The following is a 15,968-nucleotide window of genomic DNA, read 5'->3' on the forward strand; positions in this document are numbered from 1 at the left end:
ACACCCCTCTATATTACTCCTCTTAACTCGGCAGGCTAACCCCTTCGACGATTATTCCTCCACTCGTCAGGAAATCAATACGAGACTTCCGGGATTGGCCTAACCATCAACCACCGATCAATTGCTAGCTATGCTGCCAGTCAAGACCTGAGAAACAAGGACGAAAACCAAATTTTACAGCATTACGTCTAAGACTTTCACCGATATCAACGAGCCTGTTCCGAACTTTCAAACTTTCTAGGCTTACGATGAGTTACTTTTTTTTAAACGTGTTCTGTAATGTGTCATACACAGAATTTCAAAAGATTTTAAAGGCGACGTCGAATGCACAGAGTAAATAAAACGATATCAAATCTTTAGAAGCTGTTACTGTGATTGTTGGCTTGAATTCGAGTGAAAAAAATATTTCCTAAACATAAATAAATCTTCAAATAGCATGAATTTTGACTATAAAAAGCTGAGACCTGTTCAGCGCCAAAAACAGATGGTTTGTGGGATTTCGATTATATTTACCTGACTTGAATTATTATTCTCTTACCTCCTAAATAAGAAAATTTTGAGTAATAAATTACTCCGTTACGGGTATAACAGATTAATATAAATGAAACTTCAACTTATATAAAAATCTCGTTATTCCATAAAAATCATATAAACGAATCGATTTCGCGTTTCAAACGTGGAACTCGTTACCTTTTGATGTTTTTATTTTTCCACGAGACCTTCCACCTAACTCGTTCTTGTAAAAATTACAATTACAATAGCTATTTTCATTGATACAATATCTTCCAACCGAAGGCCCAGAGACGAAGAGCTTGAAGCTTGGTATTGACTAATTGTGCGCGAAGAGGTTGGAAAAGTTTTGATCGTCAATAAATAAAAAAGTTTCAAGAAAAAGAATTAAGTCTTCTTCCGCATCAATAATTAGCTCGGCTTAATAACTTTCGGTAAAAGATTAAAGGTAGATTATCGTAATAGTTCTTAGAAATTTGTTATCCGGTGAGAAAATTGCCAATCAATGCTCAATTAGACGTTAATATTTGGACGCAAGCTCGAAGGCTTGAAAAATTTTCAGATTCTGATTTTCGGAGGTCCAGCTAGTCGGAAGTTTACGCTCATTTGTTGTTAATTCTATTGTGCTTCCTACTGGCCGGATTCCAAATACGCCGATCCTCGTACTTCTTGATCGGAATTTAAACAACTTCTTTTCCTTATCACAGGTATAAAACACTTCTCAGCCCTGCCAGGCAACGAGCCAAGGACCAACACCAGCCGAGAACCGCGGCAGGTTTTCTTCGCTCCCGTGTCAATAGGAAACATCGAGTATTCTCCTCTCTCTTCCAGGCCGCGTTTCTTGTTCACCCCTGCACACCCCTTTTTCCTTTATTTGCTGCTTTCTTCTTTTTCATTTCTCTTCCCACGCTCCACTTCTCGCGTTATTTTCACCTAGCTCCAGGCAAGTTATACGTGAGAACTCGACAACTTCCCCGAGTTTCTGGCACGTCCTTTATCGCAAAACGTTTGCTCTGAAAAATCGTATTTTGATGAAATTAGCACTGGAGGGGATCGGCTATAGCGTTTTATTTTATATTGCCTTTCGGATGAACCCGAAAACCTTTAATCGAGAATCTAATGACAAATTACACTTGGATTTTCATTTCCAAACTTCTGCTGGGGATACGTTTAAGTGAAGTATTTTAGTATCGCGTTAATTCGTCCAAAGACTTCAATCAACGGTGCGACGGAATCATCTACGGAGCACTTACGTTTTATCTGTACGTTATTAAGCGGTCGTCAAATACTCCGAGAGATTTTATGATCTGGAAAATCTATCGTGAGCTTAGATTTGCTGAACTTACATTGTTACGAGTCTCTCTGTCTATACTCTTCGCAATAAACCATGAATCTGATGATAAAGAAGAATAACTGCGCAAAAATCAAATCCATGTTATCAAATCAAGTCGGGCTTCTGGCCGTTTCATTGCTTCCGCGAATCGTGAAACACCAGGGACGTGAATCAATGAACCAGACATTCGTCATTCAGGCGTGTATCCCGGAAGAGTGTATCGAGATGTTCGAAGGGACGATGAAATTCGTGTTTGAGAGGTGGATGCGAATTCGATTGAAATCACTTCTTGAATCCCAATGAAATATAGATGAAACTCGAATTTAGATTTCAAATATTCGTTACAGAATTTTTTTTATACAATCGCGATTTTCCTCCATCTCGTGAGAGTGCGTGCAAGTAGATGGCTGAAAAATTGAATTTTCAATATACCGATGGTAATAAATTATTCGATTTGGTTGGGGTTTGTTTTCTCCAAAAATACGTATATCGGGCTGTATAAACATATTTTTGCAAAGCAAAATGGAGCAATGCGAAGCATCGTAGTTGAAAATAACGCGAAGCATTCAGCATAATTCTACTCGTATTTATTTATGTTTTCCTTGTGATTTCACAAGTGATTTGTACATTTTTTTACGAGAAATTCAATTTCAATCTCCATTTTCTTGAAAGAAAAAAAAAGTATCCATAACACTTTTCCCAAATTTAATCTGAATTGGTTCATCCGTTTGCGGTTGTTGTTATTAATATCAATAATAATTGATTCTAACAGAATAAATACGTAATTAAAGCTCAAGCTACCTGATATTTTTGAAAAAAAAGATCCCAATCAATTTTAATAATTAGTTGTCAAGTTATAAGTTTCCAAAATTCCGTCTACTTGCATATTTATACCCTCTTAATTGATACTGCACTCCGACGTAACTCGAAGCTTCGACGTTCTAACCAGCAATGCTTTATTCCTGTACTCTCAAAGGCGAAACCATAATGGCGCGGCGATACCCTCAACGACAAAGATAAACGAGACAACAAAAGCTCGGCTTGTTTAACGTTCGCGTAAGCTGCTTGTCGGCAAGTCCGAATAGAAGTAGACCTACATGGTATACGAGAACAAAGTAATTGTCGGAAACCAATGAAATTAAGGGTTAGGTCAAAGGATGAGCGTGTGTAATTAACAAGTCGGCGTGGCTCTGTGTTGGTAACCTGTAAAGCTGATGATGGTGGCGCCAAGAACTGTACGTTCAACTGATCTCGAAAAGTTGCAAATGAGGTTCGAGGTCGCTGATTTATCAGAGCGATAAATCTACTCCACACCTTTGACGTTGAAGCACGAGTTCTGTAAAAGAAAATTCAGTGATTCTGACAATTCTGAAAAGATCAGTGATTAAAAATATTCTAAATCTATCGTCGAATTCTTTTTTATCATAAGAGTTTGAGTATTTTTATATGATTTATTTTGCGCGGTAATTGATATGATTGTTCTGAAGCTTATCGTGACCTGTTCAAATATCGAAGCATGGCGGTAACGAATGTTGAAAAATTAATTAGATTGTTCCGAATGATTAATACCACCGTGTGGCACCAATTACCACGTTTTGGTGCATACCAATAATTTTTTAGTAATTTGTCTTCGGTCTTGTTTTCTGACATAACGCATACTTCCGAACTTTAGATAACTATCGATGTTGCGATTACGGTACGATTGAAACGGCTGAGTGATTCAATTCTCCGAGAAACGTTCCTCGTTAAGGGAATCTTGAATAAAAATGCAGGGATTCGGTTTCGGATGTTAACAGTAAGTACGCGAGTCGACTTTTCCAGAGGTTTGCAAAACTTTGCAAAATCGTCATGAAAATAACGCTGCCCTTTGCACAGGGTCGATTCGGGTACATAAGTTGGAATATGGAATAAAGCTTCGTACACAAATCTCTCCGGGTTTTCGAAACTTTGGAATTGATTCGGTGAGTAACTACCGCGAGACCAGAGATGAAACTTTTCCGAGTCTAGGGAGATCGGATAAAGAAAGTTACCGAGAATATCGCGGGGATGGAGGATAAATATTTTTAGAAATTGGAAAAAACGAAAAAAAAAAAAAATCAAATGACGCGACGCGCTTTTGTTCTACGCCGATTGCTTTCCATTCGTATATCTGTATTCCTCCGGCGGTATTGCCAGTTTCCACCCTCGAAAGGCTTGCCTGGTTCCTTTCCGCGTCTTCGGCTCATGGACAAAAGTCGTCGTCCCGCTTTGTAAGCGAAAGAAACGTGACGCAATCAGCGCCCACGATCTCCGGAAAAACCGAGCCGACCCTTGGACCGGGTTATTTTTTATTTTTCACAAGTCGGAACTTGGGCTTTTCGCTTTCTCTCCCCTCGCTATCGCAGCTTCCTTCTGCACCCCTCATTTGTCATCGAAGGGGGTCACGATCTGACCGCGTGCTCCCAGCTTAGACCGGCTTATCCTGTTATAAATTTCAGATTCTCTCCCTGCAACGTCCGCCGCCCCCGCAGCTCGTAACGAAAAATGCTACCTCTTTCCATCGAGCGATGATTTACCCCAACGGCGTAAATTTCTCTTTGATAAATTTTGACGTCCGGAGGCCCGCCGCGGATTTCACAATATTGCCTGCTTGATGCATGGTCCGGGTTTCTGCTGTGCCGGATCGCTGAATTATCCGACTTCATTTCGCTTCGCGAATGTGGGGAACGACGCTCTCGGATGATGAAAAGTTTAGCACTTCGCGTGTATTTCATCCGGCCATGACGCCAGGTCCTCGTTCTCTCGAGTTTAAATCACGAGCCTCGAGATTCATCGATTCGGTTTGCGGTTGGCCGTCAACTGTCGGAAGAATCGGCTCGAAACGAGCCGGCCAAACTGGAAAGCCGAGCTTTCCTGCGATAGGCAGAACCCGCATTTCTTACCGTCCTCAAAAGCTAATAGTGTAGTTCATTACGTATTCGAACAGGGGTGAAAGGGGCAAATTCTCATGCGAGGAAGATTTCGATATGGTAATAGATTGCGAGAAAGAAACGCATGCACATAGTGGATTTTGAATGAAAAGTAACTGAATGAGCGACGATGAATTGTAATAAATCAAAAACGAAAGATCGTGTACCGTATTCCATAAGGAAAGTTGACGATAAATTCTTAGAACTAAGATTTTTTCTTTCAATTTCAGTTGTCATAATTTTAAAACCATAACTAAACAGATACTATAAAAAAAAAAAAAAACACACATTGTGTCGTATTTCCAACGAATGGTTGATTTTTTCCTCAAATTTCATTTTTCAATGGATCTTATCGTTTCTTTGAAACTCAGGATATAAGTAACCGGAGGTGTTGGAGGTTTCAAAAAGTTTCGTGACAGTCTATACCGGACATTTCATGCATCGTTAAAATTTCGTCTAAATAGATTAAACCAAAGCTGAAAATCATACGTGGATCATTTCGACTCAATATGCTTGAATTTTTCGCCCAACTTTCATCCAAATCGATGAAATCGGAATTCAGGACACAAAATTTTCCGCGTAAACACCACCACGTCAATTCATGATTGCGAACGCTGAGAAACGATTGTGCGAGTGATAAAAAGTGTTTCCAATTCGAGGATACTCGTATTTTTATTTATTTATTTTTTTTTTTCAAAGCAACTTCTTTCGCGACGACAAATAAAACAGACACTCGGCTTTATGAGCGTACCTGCCTAAAAAAGAGCATATATTATATATATTGTACTTTCATTTTCAAGCCGTCGTCGTCTCTTCGCGAATGACTGATCGCTCCAAGGCTCGTCGCACGTTCGTATCGCATTCCTTTGACAATTTACCAGGGGTAATTGTTATATCGTAGCATGGAGTAGGTATTAAATTCCCAAGGAACATCGAGTAAGGTACCCGTGCAAATTATATATCGTCCTTTTCAAACTCACCCTAACTTTATTTACAACTTGTTGACGCTTAACGAATATCTGCTACTTCCGCCAAGTTCAACCCCTCGGGTTGAATAATTCGAAAGTGAAATGTGAGTCAAGTTACGTATTGATAAAGAGGTGGAAACACCTTAACCACTCAGCAATTCAAATGCTCGTTACGTATTTCGATTTGCCGACTTATCCTAGAACCCGTCAATTTTAAGGTACGCAATTCAATTGTAGTTTACAATCTTCGATCGCACGATCGGAATATTCTGATCAAAAAAGCTGAAAAACATGAACTTTTAGGTAAAATTGAATCTGAAATACTATTTTCAGTTTGATAAAGATGCATACGGTTGTTGCTTCTCAAGTTTTCACCCAGCTGATTTTATTCCACGTTTCGATACGGCGAAAGAAAGAAAGAGCAGTTTGAAATTTATAAACTCGGTAATTTTAATCGCTAAAAAGAATCATTATTGCTCCGACGCCATAATTATTGGCTTCGCTGTGGGATGCACGGAGTAATCAAGTGCTTTAGTCAGCTATAATACAGCAGACTGAGTCAAGCTGTGAAGTTTATTGGTTCACAAAACGTTATCAATTTTCTTTCAACCAGACGCTGTGAATTTTCGCTACGAGCTTCAAGCTACCGAGAATAATACCCACATTATAATACTCCCACGATCCTTAAGGTGGAAATCTGAAAGCGACGCTTGATTATTAAAGCATTTTCGAGACTCGGAGTATTTTGTTTTGAATAGAAATAAACGATTGATAATTTCCCAAAGGCGTGATGCTGGAAAATCATGATCGAATTGGTATTTTTCAGCACGAAGTATTGACAAGTAATTAAACTATGGTTCACGAAATTGACAGACAATAAAAGGAAATTTCGTCGAAACGAGAAGGTCAGCAATTCGTATTAATTCGAATCAAACATACTACAGAATTTTTAAATTCAATGAATCGTAGAAAAATGTAGCTTTTGGTCAAAAATGAAGATGAGTTATGTAGCCGTAATCAGAAAATTTACTGTCTCTCACTATACTTTTCGATTATAGTCTCGCGTGTTGTATTTTGTCGCCATTGTTCCGATACAGGCGTTGATATTAAGCGAAAGATATTTAATAGAATCGGCTGTTTCGTTTTGAAGTAGAAGAATTCCCACGGAAATTAATCAGGCTGACTGAAGTCGAGCAAAGTGAATTCGGATAGTCAGCCAGAATTCGACTTGTTAAAATTTAATCGTCAGGAACGAAACCTGAGGTGACATTTTTACGATTCGTTTTCCGTGCCGAATTCAAATTTGGTTGTAAAAAGTTTCCGGCACGTCCAGTTACAATTTTTTTTTTTTTTTTCATTATTTTTTCTTTTTTTATTCATACAAATTAAGGCATGAAGTTACCAAGAAACGCGGCCTTACCATTTTATGGCAGACTGTAACTCGGAAACGGGATGCGCTGAAGAGATTAGCAAAAGCTTTAAACGTAGCTCAGTTCATATCTATTTTAGTATCAGTACTAGCTGCGTAATGAATTGAGAGAAAAATTAGGTGGTTAAAAGGGGAAATAAAACTTTTCGCGTTTCTGTAAGCTGTGTTTTATAAATTACATGCCACAAGCATGCAAATTGAGCGAATGAACACTGTATAAATCATTTGACGTGTGGTCAAGGAGTGTTATCAAGTATTTATGAAGCCTGATTTTACCCAATGATAACAACTGTACTAAATCCTATTCCTGACAATTAATCTTCAATTATATTTAAGCCATTCTTAATATTCTATTATCTTGACTCAATCTTCAATGTTCAACGTTGATCCCCCAATCATGTTGAACAACTGGGACAGCGTTTGAAGCATTTAATGTATCTATGACACGACAACCACAGCATATATTAATTTGTAGAGGTTAAAGTGACTCGAAAATAAACTACCGTTGAAATGTTCCAACCTGTATTTATCGCTCTATGTTACTAATCTTTCATATTCTACATGCTTGCTAACACGAATTCTTAATACATTTAGTGCCTACGCTGAGAAATACGTAATAAAAAAAAAAAAAAACCCAAACGACATTTTCAACTCTGAACATTGTCTGCAGTTTTTAACATTTCCGGTTTGAAGTTACGCGTGTAAAAAGTTACAAGTCCATTTTTCAATACTACGATGATTAATTCGTGGTAAAAAAAAAAAAAATTATATTACTAAAAACATTTTGTGGTTAGATTAAAATTTGTTATCAAGAAATATATAAAAATTGTAGGTAATTGTGATTACGTAATAATCATTCACTTTTCGTTTTTAAGCAAAAATTCAAATTTGCAAAAGTCTTGTAACCGAGGTTCGGAAATATTTTTAAACTTCGTTATATGCTGCGGTCGTTTGCTTTTTGGTTGCCTTTTTCTTGGTGCATATCTAAATATTTTATCTTCGAAAGTTTCGAAGGGTGTTGAAACAAATGGCGTCGTTAGTAAATACAAAAACTTTGTACCAGTGCAGGTTGCAGAAAATATTGAATTTCAAACTTTTCGTGGTGTAAGAATCCAATGTTAATTTGGTGCGAGGTTATCCTATGATTTTACCGTGAAATTATTTTAGTTGTCGAATTCAGGCTCTGGTGTCAATCAGAGTCACCGTCAGGTTGAAAATCACAACCGACAATCGATTGAAATGAGAAACTTTTTCAGGACGAAGTATACAATTATTTATGGTTATTTTAGCATTTCTGAAATATTGACTGAACGATGGAAATCGAACTTTTGGTCGATCTACACTCAAGGAATTCCTTATTCAATAAAAAAAAAAAAAAAACAATTCGTAGCCGCATTTTGAAGAAAAGTTTCTCATGGCAACACAATATTTTGTTTCAAAAGTAGCAAAATTAATGAAAAAGCTTTTTTCTCAGACGTTAATAAAACATTATGTTTTCTGTGCACTATAATATCAACTAAACTTTTTTTTGGTTGTGTGAAAATAATGTTTGGTCGGATGTATATTAGCCCTGAAATTTCTTTTCCAGGGTAAAATTTTGATAATTAATACCAGATTTTGTTCCGAATGTAATTCTGGTCGATGGAAGTACATTCTTAAGAGGGTTAAACTTGCAGTTTCTCGCAAGCTTTATTCGCGATTAAAATTTGTGAACGTTAAAAATACTAAAGTAAGCCTTTCCTCCATACAAAAATAAAATATTCACTATAACACAGCCATTGTTGCGATATTTTGACTTTGAATCAGAAGCACTTTAGGAGCCTGCCATTTTTTACCGATTCAAAGATCTGTTTTCAGCGACACTCGGATCACGTTTTCTTACGCCGTATATTCGCGTGCGCTAACTTTTGGCATGAAGTGACACGAAGGGTATCATATTGCCTGGCTGAAACTCACTCATCATCCAGCCTTACGATGGATTTCGAAGTTCAAATACTGCTTCGTAATGCTTTTAATGGGTTACACGAGTTTGGAATATCAACAAAAAAAAAAACAAAACAACCTATATTCTCTAATTTTTTTTTAAGTATAACAAAAATGCAATCTTACCTCAACTTTAAGTAGGTACATAAAAAAACACCGTTTGATTTCAGATTTTTTGCTTTCAGATAAAGCTGTCACGAGTTATCCTGGCCACCCCGAGGATGCTTGTTTCTCCAAAAACCAGTTCTTAACATCTGAATTTTCAAAACTTTTGAATCAAAATTTTATAAAACATCGTTATTTTGTATGATTATAGTTTCAATGTAAGAATTCTTTTATTACATTGAAATGAAAATGATAGAAAAGATCTTTTTTCTTCCCTTCCAAACCCACGCAACCACTTAACCTTAGAACTTATTTATTTCTTGAAATCGTATGCGTGTTATCCGTACTTCGAGTCTTTTAAATTCTCTTTACAAACTACAAATTGAACGAAGTTATTTTTCATGTATAATACGGTAAAAAAACGAGGACTTCGTGTGCGAAAGCATCGCGGTTAGCTTTATAAGGCAACTGATTTCGAGGCGGGAAGAAAAGCTCCGTGAAATATATTTCCAGCCCGGTTATATCCGCGTGTAAGAAATCGTATAATTTGCGAATTGAAAAAAACTAGGAACCACATCGCTGAGCGAGCGTGAGACCTTGAGCAGCTTCTCAATTATTTTTCCCGGCTTATATACTGAAACTTGAAGATTGCTTCCGGGGCCATTAGACCCCACTTTTATCCCGGCTTGTGGAAAAACACGTCTTACGCTTTTTCCGGGTCGCTGTTTTTTGCCGACTATCGCTATATTCACGAGGTACGACCATATTTATGTACCGATATATATCTACAGGTCTGATACCCCGCTGTGCCGCAGTATCGTAAATAATATTGAAAATAATGCCGCAGGTGCTCGTTGGTTCATAAAATCAACTTGTTGAGTACCTCTTGCCCTTAACTCTGATCGTATAATATTTCCAATGTGTTGAAAAAAAGCGTGCCAAAAATTACATACGTGACTTCACTCGGTAGGGTAGAACACACAAAATTAAGTAGTCCTTAAAATTTTCCATGAGCAGGGAAAATCACTTTAATATATTCGGAGGTCGTTCTTTTACTTGGCCTTGGACGTAAGGACTCATATAAAAGCGGTAAAGTTTCACCATCCAAATAACGTCACCAAAGTCATAAGTCATTTAAAAGGTGGTGAACAGCGTTGGGAATTATTCATGAATTTTTCGATCTAATAGAAAAAAATGTACAAGCTGAAAAAGGTCACAGGAAGAATTTTGATGTAAGTACAAGTGAGTTTTTATGACATCAAACCAATAAATTCTGGTACGTTTTAGACAAACAAGTTGGGCTCATTGAACAGAGGAAAAAAGCTTCGTCACTAAATTTTTTATTCAACTTTTGTTGGTCCTCCGTTTACATGTTTAATCTTAGGAAGAAAAAGCAGAAAATATGTATCGAAGGACCCGTAATTACAGTTACTTTTATCAAAAGCAAACAAAACATATTCCGAGTACAATCGATATTACTAAACAATGTTGAACTGCAGTTTCTCAAACAAATAAAGCTCGATTCACTTGATAATTTTCTTGTCGAGAATGGTAGAATTTTGAAAAAATTATCGCATGTAACAGTTTATGCTACTTGATTGGAATAAACCTTTTCACTATTTCTTTGAACTCGAGGCTACTTTCAAAAGCCAAAATGACTTTTATTTTGTTTCCAAAGACCGCATTTACAATCCAAAAAAAATCAGTGTGTTTTCACAGAAATCCGCAAGAACGCGGGTAGTCGAGAACTAGCACAGAATGGAACCGGGTGATTAACAGTGATAAATTACCAAACTGTCTCGCACTGACGTACCAACATTGGAAGAGCCTCTCCATTCCCCAGTTTTCTCGGCAAGACGGATGAGAATCGCGACAAAATGCGAACGGCTCGTTGGCAAAGTCGGTTTGTGTCATGAACGGGTGAATTGGTTTCAACATCTCAAGAAAGCTTAGCGTGCTTCACGTCGGCGACGATTTAGCGAGTAAACTACGCTCAACTCAACACATTGATCTGCGCTCTCCGAATCAACTTTTGCACGTTCATTCGATTCGCAAAAACCGCACATGAATTTTTCTGACCGGGTATAACGAAATAGTATAAATTTCGATTCTGTAAACTTAACTTTTTGTCTTCATTTTCATCAGATCTGATTTTGCCAGATCCTGTTTATTTGAATTCGATGATTTTGTAATCCAATGTAACGAGTAATTCGGTGCTTTGAAATTTAAAACGGGATTGAAAACGTGGAGGAATTTATTTGGAATAAAAAATAAGTCTAACCCTGTTTCAAGCATACGGTGTCTCGCTCAAATAGAAGGAAAACAGGTGAGCTTGCGGCGTCAGACGTGAGTGAAACTTCAGGCAGAAATTCTCTTGTATTGAACGAGGACTCCCTCCGGTGCCTTTGGCCTACTAGAATCTCTGGTGAGTTCCCCACGCTCTTGACGTTTTCCCCGACCAACCCGTTCTCGCATTGTAAGAATTGTCATAATTTAGGTTAAAATATTTCCGAAAAGACTGTGACAAAGAATGAAAATCATCCCAATCAGCTAACGAGAGCCTTTTGTAAACTTCATTTTTTCCCTCCAATTTTGGCTGGTTCGACGAAAAAGTGATCCAAATTATATGAGTCACCTACAATTTTCCTCTGTTCTCACGTATAAAGTACTTCCTTTGAAGTTCCTCGTTCGTTCTATCGATCTGAAATTATCCTGATAAAAGAGACGAGGCGAGAATTGCTTGTGGTGATTTCTGAACTTCACGATAAATTGATAAAAGCGTTTATTTATACTCTCTTTAAAAATGATTCATCGTTTTATTTTGCACCTAATCCCGTTACATTTTATACTCCAAGAAGTACTCGCTGGATTTTTAATTTCTAAATCGTGACAGTAAGTATGTCAAATCGAAAATATGAGATGAAGCTGAAGCTAACAGCCAAACGTATCAAAGTTTTTGGGAATATGAAAATGCAGTTCAGTTTTATCCTCATAATTCTATGAAAATGTTGGGGCTTCAACGTATTTAAAAAAATTTAGATATCCGGACTCCACTATCTTATTCGAATGAACATCAGAACGTTCGGCTGATAATTCTGGCGGCTAGCTTCAGCCTCGTAAACACAAGTCGACAGTTAATCGTGACAGAATCGACAACTTTACTCTTAACAAACTATATCTTGTTCCATTTCAAAATTGAAACTGATAGTCCTTTGTTCACATGCTCCAAATGTGCCAATAAAATTTTCAATTTAGGCAAACCAGACATTTTTTGCGGACCTTTAAAAACACTTTGGCTCTTGAAACCAAGTTATTGTTGTGCCAATGGGATTATTTTTTGTGTTCAGCAGATTATCGCTATTCTGAATGACCAAGAAGACCGTGAGTCGAAGAGTGGTACCAAAAGAGGGCAATAAGATATCGAAGGTCAGAAACTAATTGACTTTAAAGCGGACTCGATGAGCCAATAAATGCTTTTTCTGATTCAAAAATTAGTACCCGCGGAAGTTCGTGAAGATCTTTTATTATTTTCATACCGCTGAGAGGAAAACAAAAGGCAAAGCGTTAAGCGGAAAACGAGGCCTGCAGCAATTTTTCATATAGTATAGAAGCTTCGAAGAATCTTTACGTTCATCTGTCTGCGATTAGCAAGGTACAAAGAATACTGGTAACATCTATATGCCATCAAATCCTCGCCTCGAGGCGAAAGAAGAAGGGCGAAAGCTCGACGTGTGAAATTGGACTTTTCCTTTTCGTAACTATGCCTCAGGGGCTGAACCGAACGGTCGGGAATAATTATTGTCAATGGTGGCTGACGGAGAAGTTGGGGGGATAGGGGGGGTCGTTTCTAAACTGAGAAGCCCAGCTCAACTGCGTGAAATTATTTACAATTACGTACGGTTTCCACGGACACTTAAACTTGGTACTAAAGAATTTCAAGGGTCGTTGTGTTTTCCTCTGACAGCGGTTCGTACTACCGGGAGAATTATACGACTCGTTTCTCAGCGACCAGGCGGTTCGAGACCAGAAGCACAGGCTTCGCATTTAGGCAGGAAGAGACCGTTGAGTGCTGATTTTTTCGCCTCTCTAGGAACCTTCATGCTAATTTTCAAACTACCCGAGCCGCTGCGAAACAGTGTGAAAACGAGACTAAACCTTCGGGGAAATTTATGCGAAGTGCCTTCTTTGATGTTAGAGTGAAATAGAGACGCTGGATATCGACGACTTGATATTCCACCTTTGCTCACCCGTTTTTATTGTTCTAAGACGTTCTACGACGCTGTTGAATCTCGTGAAACGGCAGACAGTGACAGAAGCCACTTATATTCGTCGAATGATACCAAGTCATGAGCTTTGGAACGATCATTTCAATTGTTGGCCAAATTTTCAGCCGTAGAAACGACTGCTTACAAAGAAGTTCAAGCTGCGTTTTTATTTTAAAACAGAAACATGTTGTTGCTTGGAATACCCATTGGAAAAAAAAAAAAAAAAAAAAACTTCGGCCAACCAGACAAAGGTCAGGTAAAGCACAGTCATTGCCGATCGTCGAATTATTCACACAATGAATTCTTAAGTACTCATCAATTTCTTTCATTGGATTCACGAAAAATGTTTCAGATATATCTGATACCATGTTTTAGCCGAAACTTGTTCGATATTTACATTGCAGAATGTTTAGGAATTACGGTCATTGCGATGGTGACCGTTTAACTCGGGTACATCATGACACGTAACTATTCCTACGATATGTGGATGAAAAAAGATTGGAAACATGAGAATCACTGTATCGTAATGGTCGCTCAGATAGAGGCAACTCGATCCAGTGTTCTCAGATATTTGATTTTCAGAGTCACCCTAAAGTATTGACTTTATCTCCAGCTAGAAACATTTGAGAGAAAAACGTGCGTAAAAAGTGGCAGGTCACGTCTGAGATGAATTGATTATTGTAAATACAAGGATGACTCACCGCAGAAAACGACGAAGAAAAATAGGATCGAAGTCATCTTGAAGGGTAGAATCACTCGAAGGTTGATACATTGGTGATATCGTTTGCCGAATACCGATCGTTTGTAATACATACTCACTTCACTATTGAGCGTGAAAAACACAGCCCACGATTATGAAACGGTAGAACAAAAACAACAGTAGTCCAAAATTTTCATCGCAGTCGACATGCTTTCAGGTTCGACTTGAACACGTCAATTTATGCTGTCGTTTCTTTCCAGGAAATCCGGACGTTAATACGGGCGAATGTCCTTGCAAATTTGACAGAGGCAATGGGTGGTAAAACGCCTTGAAAAACTTTGCTTTCAAAAGAAGAAGCAGAAAAAAATATTCTCCGCGAACCCCGGGGACGGATTGAAAAGTTTTAGGGTTCGAATTAACCTTTTTATACCCCGATTCACGCTTTTTCTTTCTAGTTACGTTCGGGCATGTCAGTTTGAATCCATTGGCACACCATCGTTTCGCCCTTTTCCAGTTGGACTTTTCATCGCACCTGAATCACTAATGCATTTTGAACTGCACCCACTATAGTACCTCGCAGGGCAATCAGCCGCATTCATTCGGTAACCGTTGAGGCTATTTAACGTGACGTTTCAACAGGATTTATCGTAAAACTGTCACAATCACCCCCTGAAGAGGGTAGCGATCACTGTCGCGGAGTGTGAGATCATGACTTTACTACGCGCATTGGGCAACACTTGATGATCATTCAACCGTGGCATGTTGTTCAAGAGACTTCTAACTATCAACCAGTTGGCAAGACGGATGTAGTTACAGTTATGGTTACATTGACATCCCCATTTTCGTTCACGAGGACTCGACGCGTTGATCGACCGTTCGACGTCAACGTTCGTTAGAGCCGATTAAAATTAGTACAAGTTAAAAAACAGGCATAAGCAACATCGATGAATTTGATTCGACACTCTTTACACAAAAACACTTCATCAAAGCCTGTCGGATCACAACATAATCACCCGGAACAATTCTCCGACGTTTGAATGTCCGATAAACTATGGATCTAATCAATTCTCGAGTTGCAAGTTGCGAGTGAACGATCGCTTTCACGTCAGGACGGAAATCCGCGTGACTGTAATGACGGTCCTGATGGAATTCTGGAGGGTATTTTATTCGAGTACCGTTTCCAACGACCGGCACAAATGACACGCGAGATATCTGCACGGCGAACAAGCCGAGGAGGAGCACGCGACGAAGCTCAGTGTTCTCGTGGCAAGAACCCCCATCTGACTGCGCGAGCGCCTCGCGAAATCCACACCCCCGACGACCGCCGCCGCCTCATGCACCCTCACACCGACTCACACCGATCTCGATGAACGTGGCCGGGAATCGTCGCCCAAGGGAATCGGCCCGGTGCAGTGCCGTTCTGGACAGCGGTCCACAATTCAACTACTGTCTCGGTGCAACGTCGTGCCAGAATATCCGCAAATTCGATTTTAACCATACTCGTTGAAATTGTCCAGCTGCGCGACACCCTCGAAGAATCGCAAATTGGTCGAATGGGATACGAGCAGGAGCTTTGGCGCTCTTTTTTTTTTCTTTTTACGCTTTCGAATCCAACTGCGGCGACGAATCAATCGTGACATTTAATGTTTGATAAGACACTTGTTCACTACTAAACAGCTTTGCGGTGAGATTTTGGTTTCGATCATTTGCTTAAGGGGCTGTCCATG

General features: G+C 38.7%; 1 protein-coding gene across 2 annotated transcripts in view; it reads right to left on the reverse strand.

Annotated features, from left to right (window-relative positions):
- LOC107226275 (zwei Ig domain protein zig-8) overlaps window positions 1-15,513 on the reverse strand; it is a 46,387-nt gene extending 30,874 nt beyond the window's left edge. For both annotated transcript variants that reach the window (XM_046734502.1, XM_046734501.1), the window contains exon 1: window positions 14,243-15,513. In XM_046734502.1, coding sequence (XP_046590458.1) covers window positions 14,243-14,354 — 112 coding nt within the window. In that variant the 5' untranslated portion in view covers window positions 14,355-15,513. The remainder of the gene's footprint in view (window positions 1-14,242) is intronic.
- Window positions 15,514-15,968: the final 455 nt, after the last annotated feature.

The sequence above is a fragment of the Neodiprion lecontei genome, chromosome 3, assembly GCF_021901455.1.
Source record: "Neodiprion lecontei isolate iyNeoLeco1 chromosome 3, iyNeoLeco1.1, whole genome shotgun sequence".
Classification (NCBI taxonomy): domain Eukaryota; kingdom Metazoa; phylum Arthropoda; class Insecta; order Hymenoptera; family Diprionidae; genus Neodiprion; species Neodiprion lecontei.